The 20,452-nt window shown below is 39.2% G+C and overlaps 1 protein-coding gene across 5 annotated transcripts in view; it reads left to right on the top strand.

Moving 5' to 3' along the window:
• Positions 1-20,452, top strand: part of LOC127618032 (cGMP-dependent protein kinase 1-like) — a 94,976-nt gene that overhangs the window by 30,918 nt on the left and 43,606 nt on the right. For 3 of the 5 annotated variants that reach the window (XM_052090248.1, XM_052090247.1, XM_052090249.1), the window contains exons 4-5: positions 17,189-17,294; positions 19,648-19,711. In XM_052090248.1, the coding sequence (XP_051946208.1) occupies positions 17,189-17,294; positions 19,648-19,711 (170 nt within the window). Of the gene's footprint in view, positions 1-2,988; positions 3,006-3,728; positions 4,032-17,188; positions 17,295-19,647; positions 19,712-20,452 lie in introns of those variants that run through there. The other 2 variants (XM_052090251.1, XM_052090250.1) reach the window with 2 other exon arrangements.

The following is a 20,452-nucleotide window of genomic DNA, read 5'->3' as shown; positions in this document are numbered from 1 at the left end:
GTTTCATGTTCGTGTCGTCTAACATTTCCCTCTGCATGTTTGCTCCGTGCCCGTTCTGCCGTGTTTCCCGAGTTCCGTGTTTCCCCGTGGTGTTCGTGTTTTGGTTTCAGTTTTGTCCCCCCGTGGATGTTTTTATTTGTTACTATCTGTTTAAGTTCATTTTTGTTAAATAAAACCCGCGTTTGGATCTGAACCTCCCGTCTGCCTTCTCCTACTTTCCACTGTCATAACAGAACGAACGACCCAAAACTATGCATCCAGCGGTCCAACGAGCGAACTTCCGGCTGCTCAGTCTAAAACAAGGGGACCGACCGGTGGAGGACCATATTGGCGACTTTCTCGTGCTGGCTAACGTCTCTGACTTCCCGGACTCTGCCCTGGTGGTCTTCTTCGGGGGCAACCTGAATGCCTCACTGAGGGAGCGGTTGCCACCGGCAATGCATGAGTGGACTCTCTGCAGCTTCGTGGAGGTGACTTTGCGGGTCTGCGGCTCGCCGTTAACCGTGGGCGTCGCTGAGGAGGACCCTACCTCTCCTCTCTCAGTGGTGACTCTCCAGTCACCCATGGTGCTTCCTGTCACGCCAGTCCCACCTGTCAGCGAGCTCACCCCCACGCCAGTCGCCTTCCACGAGCCAGCGCAGTCCACTTCGTCTGCCCGGAGGAGGAAGAGAAGACGGGCTTCCGCCTCCCGGCCCACACCTGCCCCGGTCTGCGAGCCAGAGCCCACGCCTGCCCCGGTCTGCGAGCTAGTGCCCTCGTCAGCCACGGTCAGCGAGCCTGAGCCCTCGTCAGCCACGGTCAGCGAGCCTGAGCCCTCGTCAGCCACGGTCAACGAGCCTGAGCCCTCGTCAGCCCCGGTCAACCAGTCAGAGCCATTAGCCCCCGATGTCAGTGGGCCAGCGCCTGTAGCCTCGACCGTCCCTGAGCCAGCGCCAGTGGCCATGACCGTCCAAGAGCCAGCGCCAGTGGCCATGACCATCCAAGAGCCAGCGCCAGTGGCCATGACTTCCAAGAGCCAGCTTCTCTCAAGTCTCTCAAGTCTCTCGAGCCACTCATGGCTCCGCCCCCGAGCCTCCTACGGCTCCGCCTCCCGAGCCTCCTGAGCCTCCTACAGCTCCGCCTCCCAGGCCTCCTACGGCTCCGCCTCCCGGGCCTCCTATGGCTCCGTCTCCCGGGCCTCCTAGGCCTCCGCCTCCCGATCATCCCGAGCATCCTGCGGCTCCGCCTCCCTCTGCTCAACCTCCTGAGCCTCCCAAGCCTTCCTCGGCTCCGCCTCCTGAGCCTCCCTCAGCTCCGCCTCCGAGGCCTCCCTCAGCTCCGCCCTCTGAGCCTCCCACGGCTCCGTCAACCACGGCTCCGCCCGCGGAGCCTCCCTCGGCCCTGCCTACAGAACCTTCTATGGTTCCGCCAACCACGACTCAACCTCCTAAGCCTCCTTCGGCTCCGTCTTCAGAGCCTTCTTCGCCCTCGCCTCCTTCGGCTCCGCCTCCCGAACCTCCCTCGGCGCCGCCTCCGGAACCTCCTTCAACTCCACCTCCCGAGCCTCCCTTGGCTCCGCCTCCAGTGGCTCCCTCGGCTACGCCTGCTGGGCCTTCAACGCCATCACCTCCCTCGGCTCCGCCACCCGAGTCTCCCTCGGCTCCGACTACGCCTTCCACGGCGCCTCCTCCCAAGCCTTCTACGGCCCTGCCTACACCTTCCACGGCGTCGCCGTGGAAGTGCTTTGCATTCACAAAATTAATACTTTTATACCTTGTTTATATTTTGGCAGGAGTTTGGCACAAGTCTCTGTAGACGGCATGCACATCAGAGTGCTTGAGAAGTGGCTCATCTTCACACACTCTCAAAAGAGCTGCTCTTGTGACGTCCGCGGTGCAGTTCCATGAGATGCTCTAAGTTCAACTGAATGAGACAGACACAAGTGCTTTTTCCTGCGTGCTCATGAGACAGCATGCAGGGATAGACGAGGCTGAATCCAGCTTCTTAATCAACTGCATTTACATTTATGCATTTGGCAGACACTTTTATCCAAAGCGACTTACAGTGCACTTATTACAGGGACAATCCCCCCGGAGCAACCTGGATTATGTATCTTGCTCAAGGACACAATGGTGGTGGCTGTGGGGCTCGAGCCAGCAGCCTTCTGATTACCAGTGATGTGCTTTAGTCCACTATGCCACCACCACTCCACTTTTATTCAGTAAATGGGCCTAGGTGCATCAACAATACTCTAATCACTGGCGAGTGAAATATTAATATTTACTTTCCAGTGGCTAATAACAAAAGTTTTTTGGTTGCATAGTGCAAAATTTACTTTGGTTGCCTATACGGCCAAATAACAAAATTAGATGACACATGGTGTAAAGTTATGTTAGCAGCTGTGCAGAAATTACTTTTAACATGGGGGCGATGAGGAAACATTTAGAAAATCTATTTTAAGTGACTATTACTACGAACAGAAAGACGTGTTGTAATACTATATCATGTTTGGGTGGGTGGGGACAAAAAGTAAACAGGAGTTACGCTGCTGCCGTCATGACAAGGGCTCCGGGATGCTTTCACTTTAAGTGTTCGTTCATGGCGGTTGTATGGCTGTGATTAAGCCATTTTCAATTTGCATATCTTACACAGCACCACATCATTGGGTGTCTTTCTAAAATACTCCCACACTTTAGATCACCATGGGTAAGTTTTTTTAGCTGCAGTTTGTTCTTCAGGGAATTCATGCTTAAACCAGTTGCAGCCATTTTAATTATTCCAATGTGACGCACGGACGCATGTTTTGCAAATCAACGTATTTCTGTAATCGATGACGTCGATTACGTCGATGAATCGTCCCAGCCCTAATGGCATCTAAAATGTTTGCATAGCTGGATGTGTGGTTATTCCTCTCTCTCTCTCTCTCTCTCTCTCTCTCTCTCTCTCTCTCTCTCTCTCTCTCTCTCTCTCTCTCTCTCTCTCTCTCTCTGTTGCATGCTGGAAAGTGAGAGGTGTTTGGTGTGGTGGTAAGGAGTGTGAGAGTCTGATCTTTAAGATTGAGAGATTGATCTTTAAACTTTTTTCTATACTGGTGGGAGTTTCTCTCGTTTTTTCTCTCTCTCACCCTAGTTAAGTAAAGGATTTATTTGTAAATTGGTAAAACTTTTGACCTTTTGTTTTTTAGTTTGCATCCATTTGTGGTAGATGGACATGGTGTCACTCTCTGATGAGAGAGTGCCAGGTTTCTCTAAGTAAGTGTTTTCCCAAACAAACTTATACTGTGGAGGAGGTTCTTATAGCCATGGGAAAGGCTGTTGGCCACGATAAAATAGTTTCAGCTTTAAGAATGAACAAGGCGGTTGTTATGTTTCTGAAGGAGGAACATTTTGTGAACATTCTTGTGGAGAATGGAGATGTAATATCTGACACTTTTGTCCAGGCGACACCTTTGCGTGCAACTGCAACAAGAGTAACGATTTCAAATGTGCCTCCATTCATTACAAATGAAGCGAATATTAAAGAACTTAGTCGCTTCGGAAAATTTGCAAGTGCAATTAAAATGGTCACACTCTGCTGTAAAAACACTGCGCTGAAACACGTAATGTCTTTTCGGAGACAAGTTTTCTTGTTTCTGGGATCAGAGTCAAATATTTGGGAAGTTTCCTTCCGTATACAACATGGCGATAGCTCTTTCATGATCTTTGCAACAACGGACAGTATGCAGTGTTTTGAATGTGGAGATATAGGTCACAAGAAATGTTCTTGTCCGCACAGAAAACAAGCAGAAGAGGGAAATGCAGAGACCGGTGACACTGAAATTATTAATCTGTTAGATCACGGAGGAACTAGTGATAAAACGGAAAAAAGATCTACGCTGGCAAAGGAAAAACCTGTACCACCAAAAAAAAAACAAAGAATACAAAGTGAAGTTCGAGAAGAAGGGATAGAAGATGAAAGTCCTAACAGCGGGTGCACTTCTCATTCCTGTGAGATATCCCAGACTGATGGTCAGCTTAGCTTTGTCAGATAAGGAGTCAGTTTTGAGAACAGAGGTGAGTGACATTTATTTTCAGAATTTGCTTGGCGGTTCAAAGGAAGGTGCAGGTCAGTTTGATTTGAATGGCAATGAAATCGAAATCAAAAAATAGTAGTGGTAGTGGTTTTCAGTCTGAAACGAATGATGATGAAGTGTGTGTTGAGGATTTGAGGAATGATAGTGACAGTCTTTCAGACATTTCCAAATTTGATTTTAGTCAATTATCTGGAGATCTGTACACTGTGGAAGAAATTAATGGGTTTCTGGATCAAACTAAAGGACAGAAAGTGCTGTAAAATGCTTTAGTCGGTGATGAATTTACAGAAAAGTGTGGGTTTTGATGTTATATCAAAACAAAAGCGGTATCGTTTGAAAACATTTTCAACAGCAGTAAGTAAAAGTGAAAAAGGAAAGATGAAAATGTCAAAAAAAGAAAAATAGGTTAACATGGTTAAGGGTCCTGCCTTCATCTATTTCTTTATCTACCTGTTTTCTTTGTTGTTTCTTTCTCCCTCTTCTGACATGCAAGTTTTAAGAGTTAGCTCTTTAAACGTTAATGGTGCAACGGATAGAGGAAAACAAGTTTTATTATCTGAGTTTCTTAAGCTTAAAGACGTAAGATGTACTATTTTTGCAAGAAAACCATAGTGATGATAGAAATGAGATAGACTGGGGGATTGTGTTGGGAGGGTAAATACTCTCTTAGCCATGGAACGAATTTAAGTGCTGGTGTAGCTATTCTTTTTTCATCTTACCTCAATGTAGCGATCATGTCAAAGCTAGAATTGGAAAAAGGTTGTCCCGGTTTTTGTCAGTTCATGATATGGGTGCACCTACTACATACTTTTTTAATCTTGAAAAAGTTTCAAAAAACAAAGTGTGATGCATTGTCTGTCATCCACAGATGGGTCTAGAACGTCTGACCCAAAAAAGATGAGAAAAATTGCTGTGGACTTTTACTCAGATCTTTTTCGAGCTGAAAGGTCTGATTCTCATTGTGCTTCGGACTTATTAGAGCAAATTCCAACTCTTAGCGAAAAACAACGTTCAAGTTTGGACAGTGCTCTATCTGTGCAAGAATTGACTGAAGCTGTACAACAGATGAAACCTGGTCGTGCACTGGTCGTTTGTTCTGCCGGTGGACTTTTATAAAACCTTAAGTCAATTTGTGGACGCATAAAATGTGACATAATCCAAACGCAATTGCAAATCGCGCATTACCGTTTGCATTTTCGTTTAAGCAAACGCACAGTGACTGCCAGATTTCAAATGGAAAAGCAAAGTCCGTTTGCAACTGTGTTTCCCATGTCTTACGAGTTTTGGCCCTGTCATATTTAAATAGCAATTTCAATTACCACGTCTGCTTTTTCACTTTCTCAGCGTCGCGTATGTAGCCAGCCAAAACTCAAATGGAATACTAATTCCCTTAGTATTTCCATTGATGCCTTACACGGAAACCTGTCAATCAGGGTCAAGGGTGGGATTATGCTATGGGGCGTGTTTGTCTTGGGAAGAGGCGTCACTCACAGTCGACGGTCAAGATAAAATAAACCGGCGTCTGTTCAGGGCATCACCTCTTTATTTATTTTGTATTTATTTTAATGTTTATTTGACAGGGACAAATGCATAGAACATTGCTTTATAAAGAATAGGCCTACAAAGTAGATGCCACGCATACATGTTTCTAGCCATGACTAATTTGCAACCCCTGTCCCTGGTTAGGCTTATAAATTTAAAACAAAAATGACAGAGTATTGAGTTTAAGATTTATAATTAATAAAATACATACAACAAATACATCCCATATATGAAATAAGATATGGGCTTAAGTAGATGTGGAAGTCACTATAAATCAAAGTCTAGACACATTTAACAATACAAGAACACAAAAGGGTGCATATGTCTGTGCGTGCTCACATATGCAACATTATGTTTGTATGCATTGTGTTATGTCCTGTACAGTCAGTGTTCACAAAGTTGTTTCAGTTTCAGCCATTGCTTTAAATGTGTATTAAAAACCTTGAAGTCTGTCAATGTTTTAATTTCAGATGCATTCCACAAATGTATGCCTCTTACTGAAAATGATGTCTGACCAAATGTTGTTCTACGTTTTACGGCTATAGTTTCCACTTATTGTGCCTCTAGTTCTTATTCCGCTCTTTTGTTTATGTACTAGTTGACAGAATATTTCTGGTGCAACGTTGTTCACACACTTAAAAATTAGTTTTAAAAAGAAAAATTTACAAAACTGTCAAAACTCAAGATATTATGCTTCCTTAGAATGATGCAGTGATGCCATCTTACAGATTTCTGGTCCATTACTTTTAATGCTTGTTTATATAATGACTCTTGACCGTCGACTGTGAGTGATGTCACTTCCCAAGACAAACACGCCCCATAGCATAATCCCACCCTTGACCCTGATTGACAGGTTTCCGTGTAAGGCATCAATGGAAATACTAAGGGAATTAGTATTCCATTTGAGTTTTGGCTGGCTACATACGCGACGCTGAGAAAGTGAAAAAGCAGACGTGGTAATTGAAATTGCTATTTAAATATGACAGGGCCAAAACTCGTAAGATATGGGAAACACAGTTGCAAACGGACTTTGCTTTTCCATTTGAAATCTGGCAGTCACTGTGCGTTCGCTTAAACGAAAATGCAAACGGTAATGCACGATTTTCAATTGCGTTTGGATTATGTCACATTTTATGCGTCCACAAATTGAAAACGCAATTGCAAATACAATTTGCAATTCCTTTTGAATAATGTCCGGAAAATCATTCCATATATTATACATAAAGATCAATCTTACTGTATTCCCGATAGAACTATATATGATAAAAATTATAAGAGATTTACTTGAATATTTCAAACTAACTGGAATTAATTTAGGTCTTCTATCTTTAGATCAGGAGAAGGCTTTTGATCGAGAAGATCATGGATATCTTTTCAAAACACTGAAAGCTTTTGGTTGTGCAGTGTTTTTCTTTCTTGGATTAAGATATTGTATACAAATGATTTCTGTTTAGTAAAATTTGGTGGAGGTTTAAGTCAACCAATACAAATGCAAAGGGGTATCAGACAGGGGTGACTGCATATGCTGATGACATCACTATTGTTGTTAAAAATAAAAATGATGTAAACATAATTAAGAATTGTCTTTGGACGTATGAAATAGCATCATCATCTTTCTCTCTCTCTCTCTCTCTCGCTCTCTCTCTCTCTCTCTCTCTCTCTCTCTCTCTCTCTCTCTCTCTTTCTCAAACACAAAAATGTTGTATTTGGTTTCCAGTGGTGTTAGCATGTAAATTAGTTTTCTAAAGAGGCTGTGGATTATAGTATTAGAATGCATAGGGGAAACAGCACAGATATGCCAGCGCCCTGTAGTGATCTCACTCACCCTACTGCTGCCTTGTCCTTTCATAGCAATAGGCTATAAACAACAAGAGCAGAGGAGGACTCAGCAGAGGAGAGAAAAAGCTCAATGATTCATTCTTCTGAAAGGGCAATCTAAGATAAAGGCTCTTAATCACATTACTCTGTTGTAATTATTGAACCCCAGTGGATGCTCTGTAGATATCGTAAGAGAAAAATTGACCTACTGTTAGCAAGCACAGTATGACCCTGCAGGAAAACAAACAGTACAAACAAACATACAACAGCAGACAGTGGGGTATTTGGAAAGCTGTTTTAAAACAGTGTTGATTTTTGAACTTCTGTTTTGCAGTGCTAGTGTTGCAGAAATTACAGACCTCAGCTTTAACATATCTGTGTCATATTTAACCACAAAATCAAAGGAATCAAAGGCTTTGCAGACTTCACAAATAAAAATGTTCCTTTGCTGACGTCCGAATGCTTCATCAGTGACAATTTGACTTGGCACCTTCATTTGCTGCTTTGCCAGCTATGACTTCAAGTTTGTTTACTTCTATCGAAGAGGATTTAAAAATGTAAAATATAAGTTTGAGAGATGTACTCACAGATAAGACCATCCTGCCAATATGCCAGATATTTCAAAATGTGGTCCTAAAGTAGTTTTTATGAAGACTCAATAGAAAAGTTGGAGTTTTAGATGTTATTTGTGTTGTTCTCTGTTTGATTGCAACAAAATATCCAGTAAGGGATCAGCTTACATCTCATATTGAACTTGCTTTAGACCAAACATATTTAGCAGCACCTGTGCAATTTATTTTGTAACCTCTGTTCCCCGATGGAGGGAACGAGACATTGTGTCATTCCTACCACAGCGCTGAACCGATCGCTGACATGGCTGGGAGTCTCACTCGGCTCCTCAGCACAAATCTGAATTAGTGGTGCAAGCCATCTCTTTTTATACCCATATGTCCGGGGCGGAGAGTGTCATGCAAATTCCACTCATCAGTTCTCATTAGCCTTTTCTGAATAAATCATAGAGCGAACCACTAGTGTCACTACATCGACACAACAACTCGTTCCCTCCATCAGGGATCAGAGTGTAAGGGTATTTGGAATGCTACATTTAGAAGGGAACCGTTAATGTGCCCTCATTCTCACACCAATATGTAGGATATTTGGTGCTGATGAATTTAGACGGGAACCGTTAACGTGCCCGTCTTCTAACACCAATATATGTAAGGGAATTTAGGGTCTTGAAATATGTGAGCTATGGACTAAATTAAACTGTCCTTATTGTACATTATTAGGTAATGAAATGTATAATGGAATTAGTCACGTTCGACAACCATTATAAATTAGATAAATGACAAATAACTAGATTATTCTCCACCATTAAAATCGTAAGACAACTTTTCGTTGTATCTGGTCACAAGTTCTACTGTAAGCTAGCTTTAATAAGTGAATTATGATGAATTAATTTATTGGAGTGATATTATTCTCATGGCTTATTGAAAATAATATCAGGTACAGCTTTGAAGCGAAATCTTTTAGAAACAGGGATGAGATTATTTATCAAAATATATCCCAGTTCAAACCATCTTTGAATACAGGCAAACTTTATTGCTATTCTAAACATAAATCTAATCTAACACATATATACATGAGACAGGTTGGTGAAAAGAGATTTACATTTGACAGAATGCAAAATAAATGAGCAATACAGTGAAAATGAACTTTATAGAGTCTGTTGACAATGCCTGAAGAACCATTTACCCTTCTTTAAGTCTACATCGATTTGCTATCGGATTACCCAACGTGTTTAACTAAAACACTAGCACTTTGAGCACACTGTTGGAGATGTACTTGCATGTCTTTGGTGTTTCCTTTGCTCTTAGTTGAAAGTTCGCTCCGTCGATATTTTGGACCTCTGTAAGATCGGATAGTTGTTGTCTGTATGTATGATGAGGTTGGCTTGAAGCGAGGCCTTGATTTTATGGTCCTTTGTTTCAGATTCTTCCCGCTCAAAATAGTGCACGTTTAATCATTAACTTTATATATTGCAAATGGTACAAGAGGCATGACATTCATTGTCATCAGCTTTCTCTGCATATGCCACAAACATTTAGATACTAAACATGACTTTCTTTCATGGATATTGTACGTGTAGGTAAAAAAACCTGACATTCCCTGGTTACAAATCATACTGGTTAATTCATTGGTTATACAACATGGATAAAACATTACACACCTTTTAAAGAGATACAGTATATCAGGATATAATCATTAATTTGTCAGTTATACAAGTTACCACAGTTTAAAGCAATTGTCAGTATTACCTAGCAAGACTAGGTATTGCATGTTGGTCCATGCGGTCTTGTATATTTTATAGGATTGATTAAGCAAAGTACCGTGACTTTGTGTGAGATGTTTCTGGATTAAGGAATGTCCTTATTAAGATGCTGTTTGTTGAACAATGGTCACAATGTCACGTGATCTGATGAGTCTAAGTGTAGCAAACTGGTTGATATCGGAGGACAGAATCTTGTGTGTCTTGAGTTCTCAGGAACTCCAAGGGTGTGTGTTCTGTCTTTTATTGCTTTGACCTTTGAACTAAGGGCCTTCAAGTCATATAGGATCTAGACAAGTCTCTTTGTTAGTTTTATTGGCCAGATGTGAGACTCATTAGCACCGAAGTCTTTCAATTTATGACGTTGTGGAAATCCTAGTTTCAAATCATGTCGTTTCAATTCTTCTACATGTATAATACAATAAGAGGTTACATCAGTTACCAAGACGTTCTGTCATTGCACTGTCAAACAAACAAGTGATAACCAGTGCTGAATAATTTTTACCAATCAGAAATTAGCATAATTAATTCTGATACATGTAATGACCAACATAATTCAATCACGGCCAACCTTGTTAAAATAAAATTATACAAATAAATTCTGAATCTAATTACTGATTACCATTGTCCCATGTCTGCCAACCATGTTGAGTGGTGCAAACATCATCAGCAGCCTGAAACTGAACTTTTGCTGCCCTCTGGTCGCCGTGTGTAGCAACTCCCCCCTCCTTGAGGCTGGATCTACCACCGCGCCACTTTCCACATGTCGCCTAAAGAGCCCATGTGACGTGTTTACCACGCTGACCTCCCCTTTCGGGCAGGTGTGTTCTCCGCAGGGTCTTTTCCCCCTGAAAGATTAGGAAATTGGGTAAGACCCCCCTTCCCTTGATGCATGTAAGGGCCCCGGCCGTAATCGCTCTATGCGAGAAACATAGAGAGAAAAGAGGCCCTGCCAGGCTTGGCCCGTTCTCCTCATTAGGGTAACCAGAAGGAATCTGATGACTTTTTTGGGGCATGGGGGAAGGGTACGTGCAGCCTGATACAGCTGGTCGCATTTGCACGTAAGAGTACCTGCCCGCTTCTATATCAGCAGTTCACGTACACGGCTCAGCGCATGGCACGATCCAAGTGGGACCCCTAGTGTCGCTTCTTCGACACAACGTCGAAGTGAGCGACAGACGGGGAACGTCTAGGTTACGTATGTAACCTCAGTTCCCCGATGGAGGGAACGAGACGTTGTGTCTTCCATGCCACGTCGCTGAGCCGATCCACTGTTGTGGCCGGACCAATCCTGAATGAACTCATAGTATTGCCTCGCCTTTATACCCGTATGTCCAGGGCAGGGTATGCAAATACTATATGCCAACTTCTCATTGGCCTTTTTTCATAGATCAGAGGCATATTCTGCGCTCAAGAGAGACCTGTAGTGTCGCTTCTTCGACACACGTCTCATTCCCTCCATCGGGGAACTGAGGTTACATACATAACCTAGACGGTTCAAATATAAACTGCTTGATTTTATATTGCCTGCAAAACCATCACAAGTATATCATGAATATTCAATTTATTACCTAGCCCTAAGTGCAAAATTACACATTTCTCTTTGGAAAATGTGTATAGCTCCTCATCAGAAATGAGATCTGCTTCCATGTGTAGTGATGGACATTTCCTCAGGCATCTGATATGCATGCATAAACCAGAGGATGGAAGCTGTGCTGGGCTTTGTTAAATAGACATTTGATATGGCTTTGGGGATTTAGATTCAGGTAAATACTGTATGTAGTAAATATAAGAAATGTCTTCATGAACATATGTTGCATGGCAGTTGTGTAGGTGGATACTGTTAAGTCAATGTGTGTGTCTGATGAATTGTGCCAGAGGTATGAATGTCATTACAGATCCAAACAGGAGCTGATTTTTCTCACTATCTTTCTCTCCCCTTGAGCTTGATCTTTAATACACAGCTGAGACTGGGTGTTTTAAAGGGTTAAGAGTAACCCGTCTGCATACCGGCTGTTTGGCACTAAATAATAAATCTACCAGGGCAGTCTGTCTCTTCATTGTGTAGTTCATATTTCTCTTTATGTTTCTTGCTCTTTACATTTTCTTTGCCCCCTCTCTCTCACTCTCTGTCTCTCCCAGGATGCAGAAAAAATAAGAGTGTCAGATGAAAATATGATGAATTTAGCTTAGACTCGATGAAGTCAGTCAGGCACAAAACTGAGCTCAATCCTAGCAATACTACTTGTGAGAGAAAAAGATGGAGAGAGTACTGTTCATACTGTTCTGTTCAACCAACTGAATGAAAAATAAATTATCAGTCATATGAACTTGCATCAACAACATAGAACTACATAAAAAAAAAAAAAAAATGTAATCACTATTTGTGTTTTGTTTTCAAGTGAAAATATCTAAACACACTTTAAACAAGATTCATTTATTTGAGAAGCAAAATTACATTTGCTATTAAGTCTTGTTTTTAGAGACAACGTTAAGAGGTTTATGCTTACAACAAGAAAGCTAATATTTGAAACAAGATAGACCTCTAAAAAGTTTGTTTCCTTTTGAAATCAGTTTGTTCATCTTAACCCATTGGCAAGTATAGGCTTTTCTTTGTATTAAGCATAAACCTCACTTAATTTTGTTACATTTCACTGAATAATAGGTTTACTAGATAACCCACAAATTCATTATTTGGTTAAGAAACTAAGATTTAGTGTGGGATTCTATTTTCAGAAATAAATCATATTTTTCATTTGTTGCAAGAAAGAAACTTGTTGCTGCTAATTTTCTCCCTGTTCTTGATTATGGCGATATTTTGTACAGGAATGCAAGTGATTCTTCATTGCAGGTTCTTGATGCAGTTTACCATGGTGTGATCAAATGTATTACTGGATGTGGAGGTTTAACTCGTCATTGTATCTTATATACAAATGTTGAATGGCCTTCTCTGTTTGTACTTAGACACTTTCATTAGTATGCCTTCATTTATAAAGCACTAATAGGTTTGTTGCCCAAGTATCTTGTAACACCTGTTAATATTCATATAAACTCTTACTATAGCCTACACTCTGATGATATTTTATGTGCCCTAGTCCCTTAGGTGAGGACTGAGTTTGGAAAGAAAGCTTTTTCATTCGCTTATCCTTTTTTTTTTGGAATGTTCTTTAGCAAAGCTTGAAATTACAAAGCTTTTTAGTGCCTTTAAATGTATTTATGAGTCAAGTCAGAGACTTTTTAGACAGCAACTTTAGTGAGTGTCAATATTTTAATGTAGAGTTATCCTAATTTTTATATAATTTTTTTAACCAAATTTTGTATACTTGTTTTTTTATTTGTACATCTCATGTTTATTGTTACAATGTTTTATGCTGCCATATTGGCCAGGATCTCTCGTAAAAGAGATATGCAATCTCAAGAGACAAACTTGGTACATGTCAGATTTGATAAAATGTATACAATGCATGCAAATTGCCAAAAAACTGAAGATTTAATACAAAGGTGTACACTACAGTCTTCAAAGACAAAGGACAACTGGCTCTAACAAGGACAGAAAGAGATATGGATGTCCAGATGTACAACTAAACAAGAGGATAAATACACCAGAGACTCTAGTTTGAGAAATATACACCTCACGTGTCCTCAGCTGACAGCTTTATTGAATTTATTGAATATATATATATATATATATATATATATATATATATATATATATATATATCATGTCATATGCTTCTCAAGTAAATGTGTCTTCTTTTAAAGGTGTTTGAATATTTCTTGGAAAACAAGACAAAAAATAGATAAGGATGCAGTAGATATGGGTTGCTGTGTAGACTAACAAGAGAAGAGAAGAGAAGAGAAGAGAAGAGAAGAGAAGAGAAGAGAAGAGAAGAGCTCACTGTTAAACATTGGTCTTTACCCATAATTCCACAAAGCTGAAAATTAATAGTGCTTGATAAATAGGGATTAGGGATTTGAGCTGATCCTTAACCAAAGTAATACGTGTAACTCGTCTTGAACCATTTATTCTGTGGACATAATTGAGATCTGAAATCAATTTGATTGTACTTACAGTATGATTTTCTCTTGGTAGAAGATACAATCCCATAGACTTACATATAACGAGGACCTGAGCCACATAGAAACCAGAATATCATAAAGACTCTTTTTACTAGGGCCAGTATAACAACTCAGAATTACACAGCACTTCCAATACTTATTACAGTGATATTTTCTATAAAGTACATTTTCAGTCACCCATCTTTTGAAAATCTCTGCATCTATTGTAAGTACTTTTGATGAATGCAGTTTTGTGAGTTAATTGCAGGGCTGGAAATTGTCTCGCTCTGAACAGAGGAAAAGAGGGTGGCTCGACAGAGCCAAAAGGACGGTTGTTTGTCAATAACTTTCTCAGCATTTATTAGTAGTTTAAAAAATATTGGTACAAATTGCAGTAAATATTAGCAAAATAAAAACTTTTTATACAACTCCTTGATTAATATGTGTATGGGTCTCAGTGTGATGAAGGCTGAATATTTTTGCTCTTCAAATGATAAATAACTCATGTGCAACATTAGTTATATTTTGAAAGGATGTTTATTACCTGTCTTTATCAGAGTCTATTAAAAGAATTGAAAATGTTTGAGCCCATCAAGAATTCTTATGAATTTCCCTGTGTGAGGTGAGTCAGTGACTGCATTCAGACAAGGTGGCTCTGCTGTCATTTCATCTTAGCACAGGTCTGTGTTTATTTATGCCTCAGTGTTCTCAGATCATTCACTGCTGGTACTTTTCTCAGTGCAGTCTTAGCACGTCAGTATATTATTTTGTTATGCAAATGCAGGTAAATTATACACATAATTTAGATTTTTTAAATCAAGGGATCAAGGCATAATTTTCTAAAAGTCACTTTCACACATATCAATGTCACATTGTTTTTATTGCTTTAGTGTTAAATACCTGACAGTTTTATTACTTTACATTTACATTTATTAATTTAGCAGATGTTTGTGTCCAAAGTTGTAAAAAAAAGTTGTAGGCGAAAGTCCAGAAAAGTGATTTGGTGCCTCATTGTGTTGGAATCACAAGTCACCACCAAGGCTTATAGGGAAGCCTACAAAGTTAGCTTAGATTAGCGTAACACGGCCATTCCATAGACATTCTATGGGTGGTACACTGGCGAGGAGACAAAAGGCCAGTTTTTTAGACTCTTTTTTAATGGATGTCTATGGAGGAGATGCTTCACAATGCTGAATAAATAGTTTCTGTGTGGAATCAGCTCATCAGTTAGTGAATTAACCACCCATCCGCTAATCTTGTTTTTTTTTTTTGTTTGTTTTTTTTAAACACTAAATCCTTTTGGATTTAACTATGTATGGAGTTTAAATTGATAAAATTGCTGTTTTATAAGAGAAATCATGGATGATTTTACGACCGGAAGCTAGTTGCTAGTTGACCGTTTCAGATGTTACGCTCTCTCCAATGATAACTATAAGATCTCTGGCATCTTTAACTATAAGAGCCTTGAACTTAATATGTGCAGCAACCAGCAGCCAGTGTAGAGAGACAAGGAGGGATGTGGCATGTGATCTCTTGGGTTCGCTGAAGACTAGCCATGTTGCTGCATTCTGGATAATTTGCAGAGGCCTAAAATTCATACTTGCCAACATTGGATTTTGAAAATTAGGGAGATTAGGGGGGCTTCACTATGCAGACTGGGAGTATAGTGAGTGGCAGTTCCAGTCAGTAATACTACATTAACTCTCCTATTGTGTTGTCAATTTGACCCACGTTTGATTTTAAACTGCCTAAAACACTGGTTAAGCTCTTTTTTTCTTCTTGAAATTTTGTGACTTTTCTTCGTTTAGGGTTCTAAATGTGCATGCAAATTTTGACACACAAATGTGTTTTGAAAAGGCAGTACAATATTTGTACCCTACGATGGTGTTAGGGGTCAATTTGACCCACATGTTTTTATGTGTTCAAAGTTAGCTGCACAGTCACAGAATAAAAACGTTGCTTTGAGTTGTGGTCATAATGCACTGCTCTGTGGAAATAAAGTGAACTGAACTCAAAGCACCTAATGAGCTGAGATGTCTGAGGTCATTTGCAGCACTCATAGACGATACTGTTCTTAAAAAGAAAATTCAGAAGACAGAAACAAAGAAAGAGTGAGAACCTTATACATGCGCGTGTTCCACGATATTGCACGCCTCTGTACAAACAGCGTGTCATACATGCGCATAGATGGCTTTTCTGTTATCTGTTCTTAATAATATAATAAAGTGTGTTTCTTCAAGCATGTTTCTGTCTACGAGCAAATTATTTGTAATATTAATTTGATTATAATAGCCTAATAATAATAATAATTTAATACATGGGAAAATAAGCCAAATATCATCTTGACATGGTCAAGTGTCATTGCCAGTGTCACTGTGGCTCACTTCGTGCAAGCGCTTGTTAAATTTATATTGTATAGGCTCATTATTATGTATTTCTCTGTAATGTAGAACAGTGTTAGCAAAATCACTTATAAAATAATTTCTCAGCCCTGGAACTCAAACAATTTTCTGATGCCTCCCAAAATATATGTATTTAAGTAATTAAATTAATATCATAAACGTGCAACAACTAGTCGACTAATGGCTTAAAGTAACGACTACTAGTCAACTAGGAAAATATTTGGTCAGGAGCAGCCCTAGCTGCAACAGTGTTTGTCAGGAAAAGAGAGTAAAATGAGCTCCAAAACAATTACAATCGATGATGTCCTTTCACATATTTTTGACTGTGAAACTCAAATAGATGAAGAAACAAAATCACCATATTTCCATGGATGAATATGTTTCATAGACAGAGGTTTCTCATAGACAGAGAACAATGTTGCTCATAGACAGAGAACAGTATTGGTGCAGATATCAATATGATGATTCTCCATAGACATAATGATTTTTATATTGTACAAACTATAGATTCTATACCCTAACACCTACCCTTAAACCTAACCCTCACAAAAAACTTTCTGCATTTGTAAAATTTCAATAAAACATTGTTTAGTATGTTTTTAAGTGATTTGAATTATGGGGACACTAGAAATGTCCTCATAAACCACATTTATAGCATAATACCCTTGTAATTACCTGTTTGTAACCTAAAAAAAGTCCTTTGTAAAAAACTTAAACCTGCCCACACACACACACACACACACACACACACACACACACGCTGTTGTTTGCTACATTTATTACTAGTTTTCAAATGAGTAACTTGACTATAGTGTAATTAATAACTTAGTAGCTTGGCAAGTTACAATTTCAGAGTAGCTTCCTCAACACTGATCCAGATTTAATCAAATTTAACCTTGATAAATAATGTAAAGTATATGTGGCTTTGAATTGAGGACTCAATTATAAGAAAAGCTTTAAATGCTGATATTGTGAACTGTGTTTCAGCTTTGACCAGTGTAAAGTTATGGGCCATCGACAGACAGTGCTTCCAAACCATCATGATGAGGACGGGACTCATCAAACATGCTGAATACATGGAGTTATTGAAAAGGTGAGCAGCTGTCTTGTCAAGGACGTATGTAAGTTATAAATATATATATATTTATAATATACCCCGGAACATAATAAGGAAGAGTCCTGAGAAATGCAAGCTTGTAATACCACCTGTTTACTCCAGAGGGCAGTAAGTGAAATTTCAGCTGTATGAGCAGTTTATACAGTGAAGAAAACACTTCAGTAAGCAGAACAACACAAATATGTGTTACGTTCTTGCGTTCAAAACACTTGGAGCGCAAATGCGAACTAAGGTATCTCAAGATGTGTTTAAAGATTGAGTATTAAACTATATTTAACTTGACACAGTGACCTAAACATTTTATGTTTATGACACAACGCACCTGAGACACTACACAAGCATGTCTGATGCAGGGTGTGGCTGGATTGAGATTTGGAAATTACCCATAAATATTTAATCATGAATAAAATCAAAGAAATTTCCTTCAAACTTAATTCTAAGTACTACCTCACTAATTATTACACATTCTCTAATTCCAGTGAGCACAGCGAGAGCGCTATATAAGCAGCCAAAGAACCTCCAGAGCGGGGGAGAGAGTCTGGGTCAAGAGATGTATTGTGAAGCTGATGTGTTATTGTGAGCTGACATTTTATTGTGAAGCTGTAATCGCTGAAGTTTATTAATTAAAAACCCCTACCTATGAGTGGAAGAAACCAGTTCCCTGTGTCCTCCTTCCCCTCCAGACCTGAAATTTCTTACACTACAATAACACATCAGCTTCACAATACATCTCTTGACCCAGACTCTCTCCCCCGCTCTGGAGGTTCTGTGGCTGCTTATATGGCGCTCTCGCCGTGCTCACTGGAATTAGAGACAGATGTTAGACATGATTTAGCTCAGGTGCAAGCGCCCTTTCGCTTCCTCTCCCCGACGGGCGCTTGACCACGCCCCCATTGCCACAATATATTTATATATTATGTGATCTTTCACAAGGACTGGGTAATATTTTAAGAATCAGTCATTGAAAAACACATTTTTGTTCAATAGTGAGGGGTCAAGTCCTATTATGATGGCCCCCCAGTTTTTATGGTGGTTATGACCCTGGTACTTCCGCCCATATGGGAAAATGTGATTTCAGCATTAGTCTTTTTAAATGTAATGATCCAGATATTTTATGGCACAAATTGCATTATTTGCTGTAAACTGTAATTGGAGACTTTAATGGACTCTTTTATGACATGTTATGAATTTTTTATGACATGTAAAATATTTAGGCAAGAGCTGTTATTGATGTATGATCATCTCATGACACACTAAAGTGAAACATAGACACATCTCACCGCTTTAAATGTTGTACGTTTACTATTGTACCACACAAAGATGCACAAATCTCATCAGGGACATATTATGGTCCCTCATGACAGCAGATCAGATGACCTCTCCTGCTGTCTCATACAAAATATGATTAATTTGGTTTATTATAAATTGCTGCTGATAATGTGCAATCTAAATAATGCCTTGGCTTTGTGACTTATTACCTCTCTGTGTACAAATTAGACAGAAACCTTTTCCTCTGTTATGTAACTGACCAGAAATGTTTAGAAGTTTTGTATTGTGGTGATTGAATGATATTATTGTTTCCATGGCAGAGAGTAGCTCTGGGTTTATTTCGATTTGTGATGATGACCAGCTGTTTCCATCGTTTCAAAGCCCTGCAGTACAAGAAACCATTTTAATTTGTATTTTGTCTTTTCTTTTTCCCAGTAAAGACATCTAATCATACTTTAAACAAGTTCAGTTTACTTGAAGCAAAATTGTATATAAAAAAAAATACTAGTTTTCAGAGAAAATTTCATCTTGAATCTTGAAGGTTTTTTTTACCCCTTTTACTAATTGTTTTTTCTTGTTTTAGTTAGATTTATTCTTTAGAAAAGAAAAATGATTCGGTTATGTAAGTAAAATAAACTTGATTCAAGATATGTTATATAAAGTCAACAGCTTGAAGCAATTTTCACTGGAAGATAAAAAATACTAATTAAGATATTTTTTTGTAGTGTACATGAAAGTGTGGGAAAAAAATTAGAGAGTGCTGAAAGTTTCTATGGAGTAATGACACATTAATGTCATTTTGAGGGAATTAACACTCAAGCAGGTTCACGTTTGGCCTGTGACGAGTCCCAATTGCATTCCCCCTCTCGCCTCAATAACTTATAGTCTTCTCTTTTGTGTCTATTCAATTAAAAGGATCAAATTCAATAATATGAAGAAACAGATGAGTGCAAGTCAAAGACACGTCAGCTTTGGATAAAGAACTCTGCATTCATCTGTAAATGGATTGATATTGTTTCTCTTTTTCACCATAATGAGGAAATTTGTCTCTTATGGACAGTGTCCCGACATTCCGAGGTCATGCAGAGGAAATACTGAGCAAGCTGGCTGATGTCCTTGAGGAGGTAAGAGATCTGCCTGATCCTTGAGCAAACACAGACATTGTTATATCAAAACGTCAACACATCTCTGATTATTCAAACTCTACAAACAGCACACCAGCTTGTTTTGATTACAGTTTATTCTCTCTATGTGTTATAAACTCCTATTGAAAAAAACACAATCAAACCTGTTTGTCTGAATATACACATTAGATATCGTTTGGCAGACTTCACAAATTGCTATCTTCTCAATTTAATAATTTAAATTATCAACACTTAAAATTTGACTGCAGATGGCGTCTTACGTGTACCATGTTCTTATTGGCAACTGTTGGTTTCATGTCTGTTTATGTTAAGAAAGTCACAATCTCAACAAAATACAGTTTTCAAGACGCATTGTTAAAGGTTAAGTGTGTAAATTCTATGACACTAGCAGCATCAAACCAAATGTTCCCATCTGATGCCTTGGCTGAGGCCAGAAGATAACTTGTCGGGCCACTCAAACAAACAGAGCAATGTTTTGAAAGCGCTAGAGAGTAACAGTGAACATGGAAATAAGAATGTATTTGAACTTTTGATTTTTAACATTGAACACTTTTACACGTTTAAACAAAAATATGTTAATGAGTTCTTTCACATTTAAGGCTTTTAAGCTCAGAAAGAGTCACAGCTCATGTTATGAATGCTCCATATTTATATTGTTACTTATTGAACTTTTGTGGTAAATGCACATGGCTCAATACATATTATGTGTTGGAGTGAATT

Source organism: Xyrauchen texanus, chromosome 24 (genome assembly GCF_025860055.1).
Source record: "Xyrauchen texanus isolate HMW12.3.18 chromosome 24, RBS_HiC_50CHRs, whole genome shotgun sequence".
Lineage (NCBI taxonomy): Eukaryota > Metazoa > Chordata > Actinopteri > Cypriniformes > Catostomidae > Xyrauchen > Xyrauchen texanus.
Note: the sequence above shows the minus strand (reverse complement) of the source record. Positions and strands in the feature narration are given on the sequence as shown.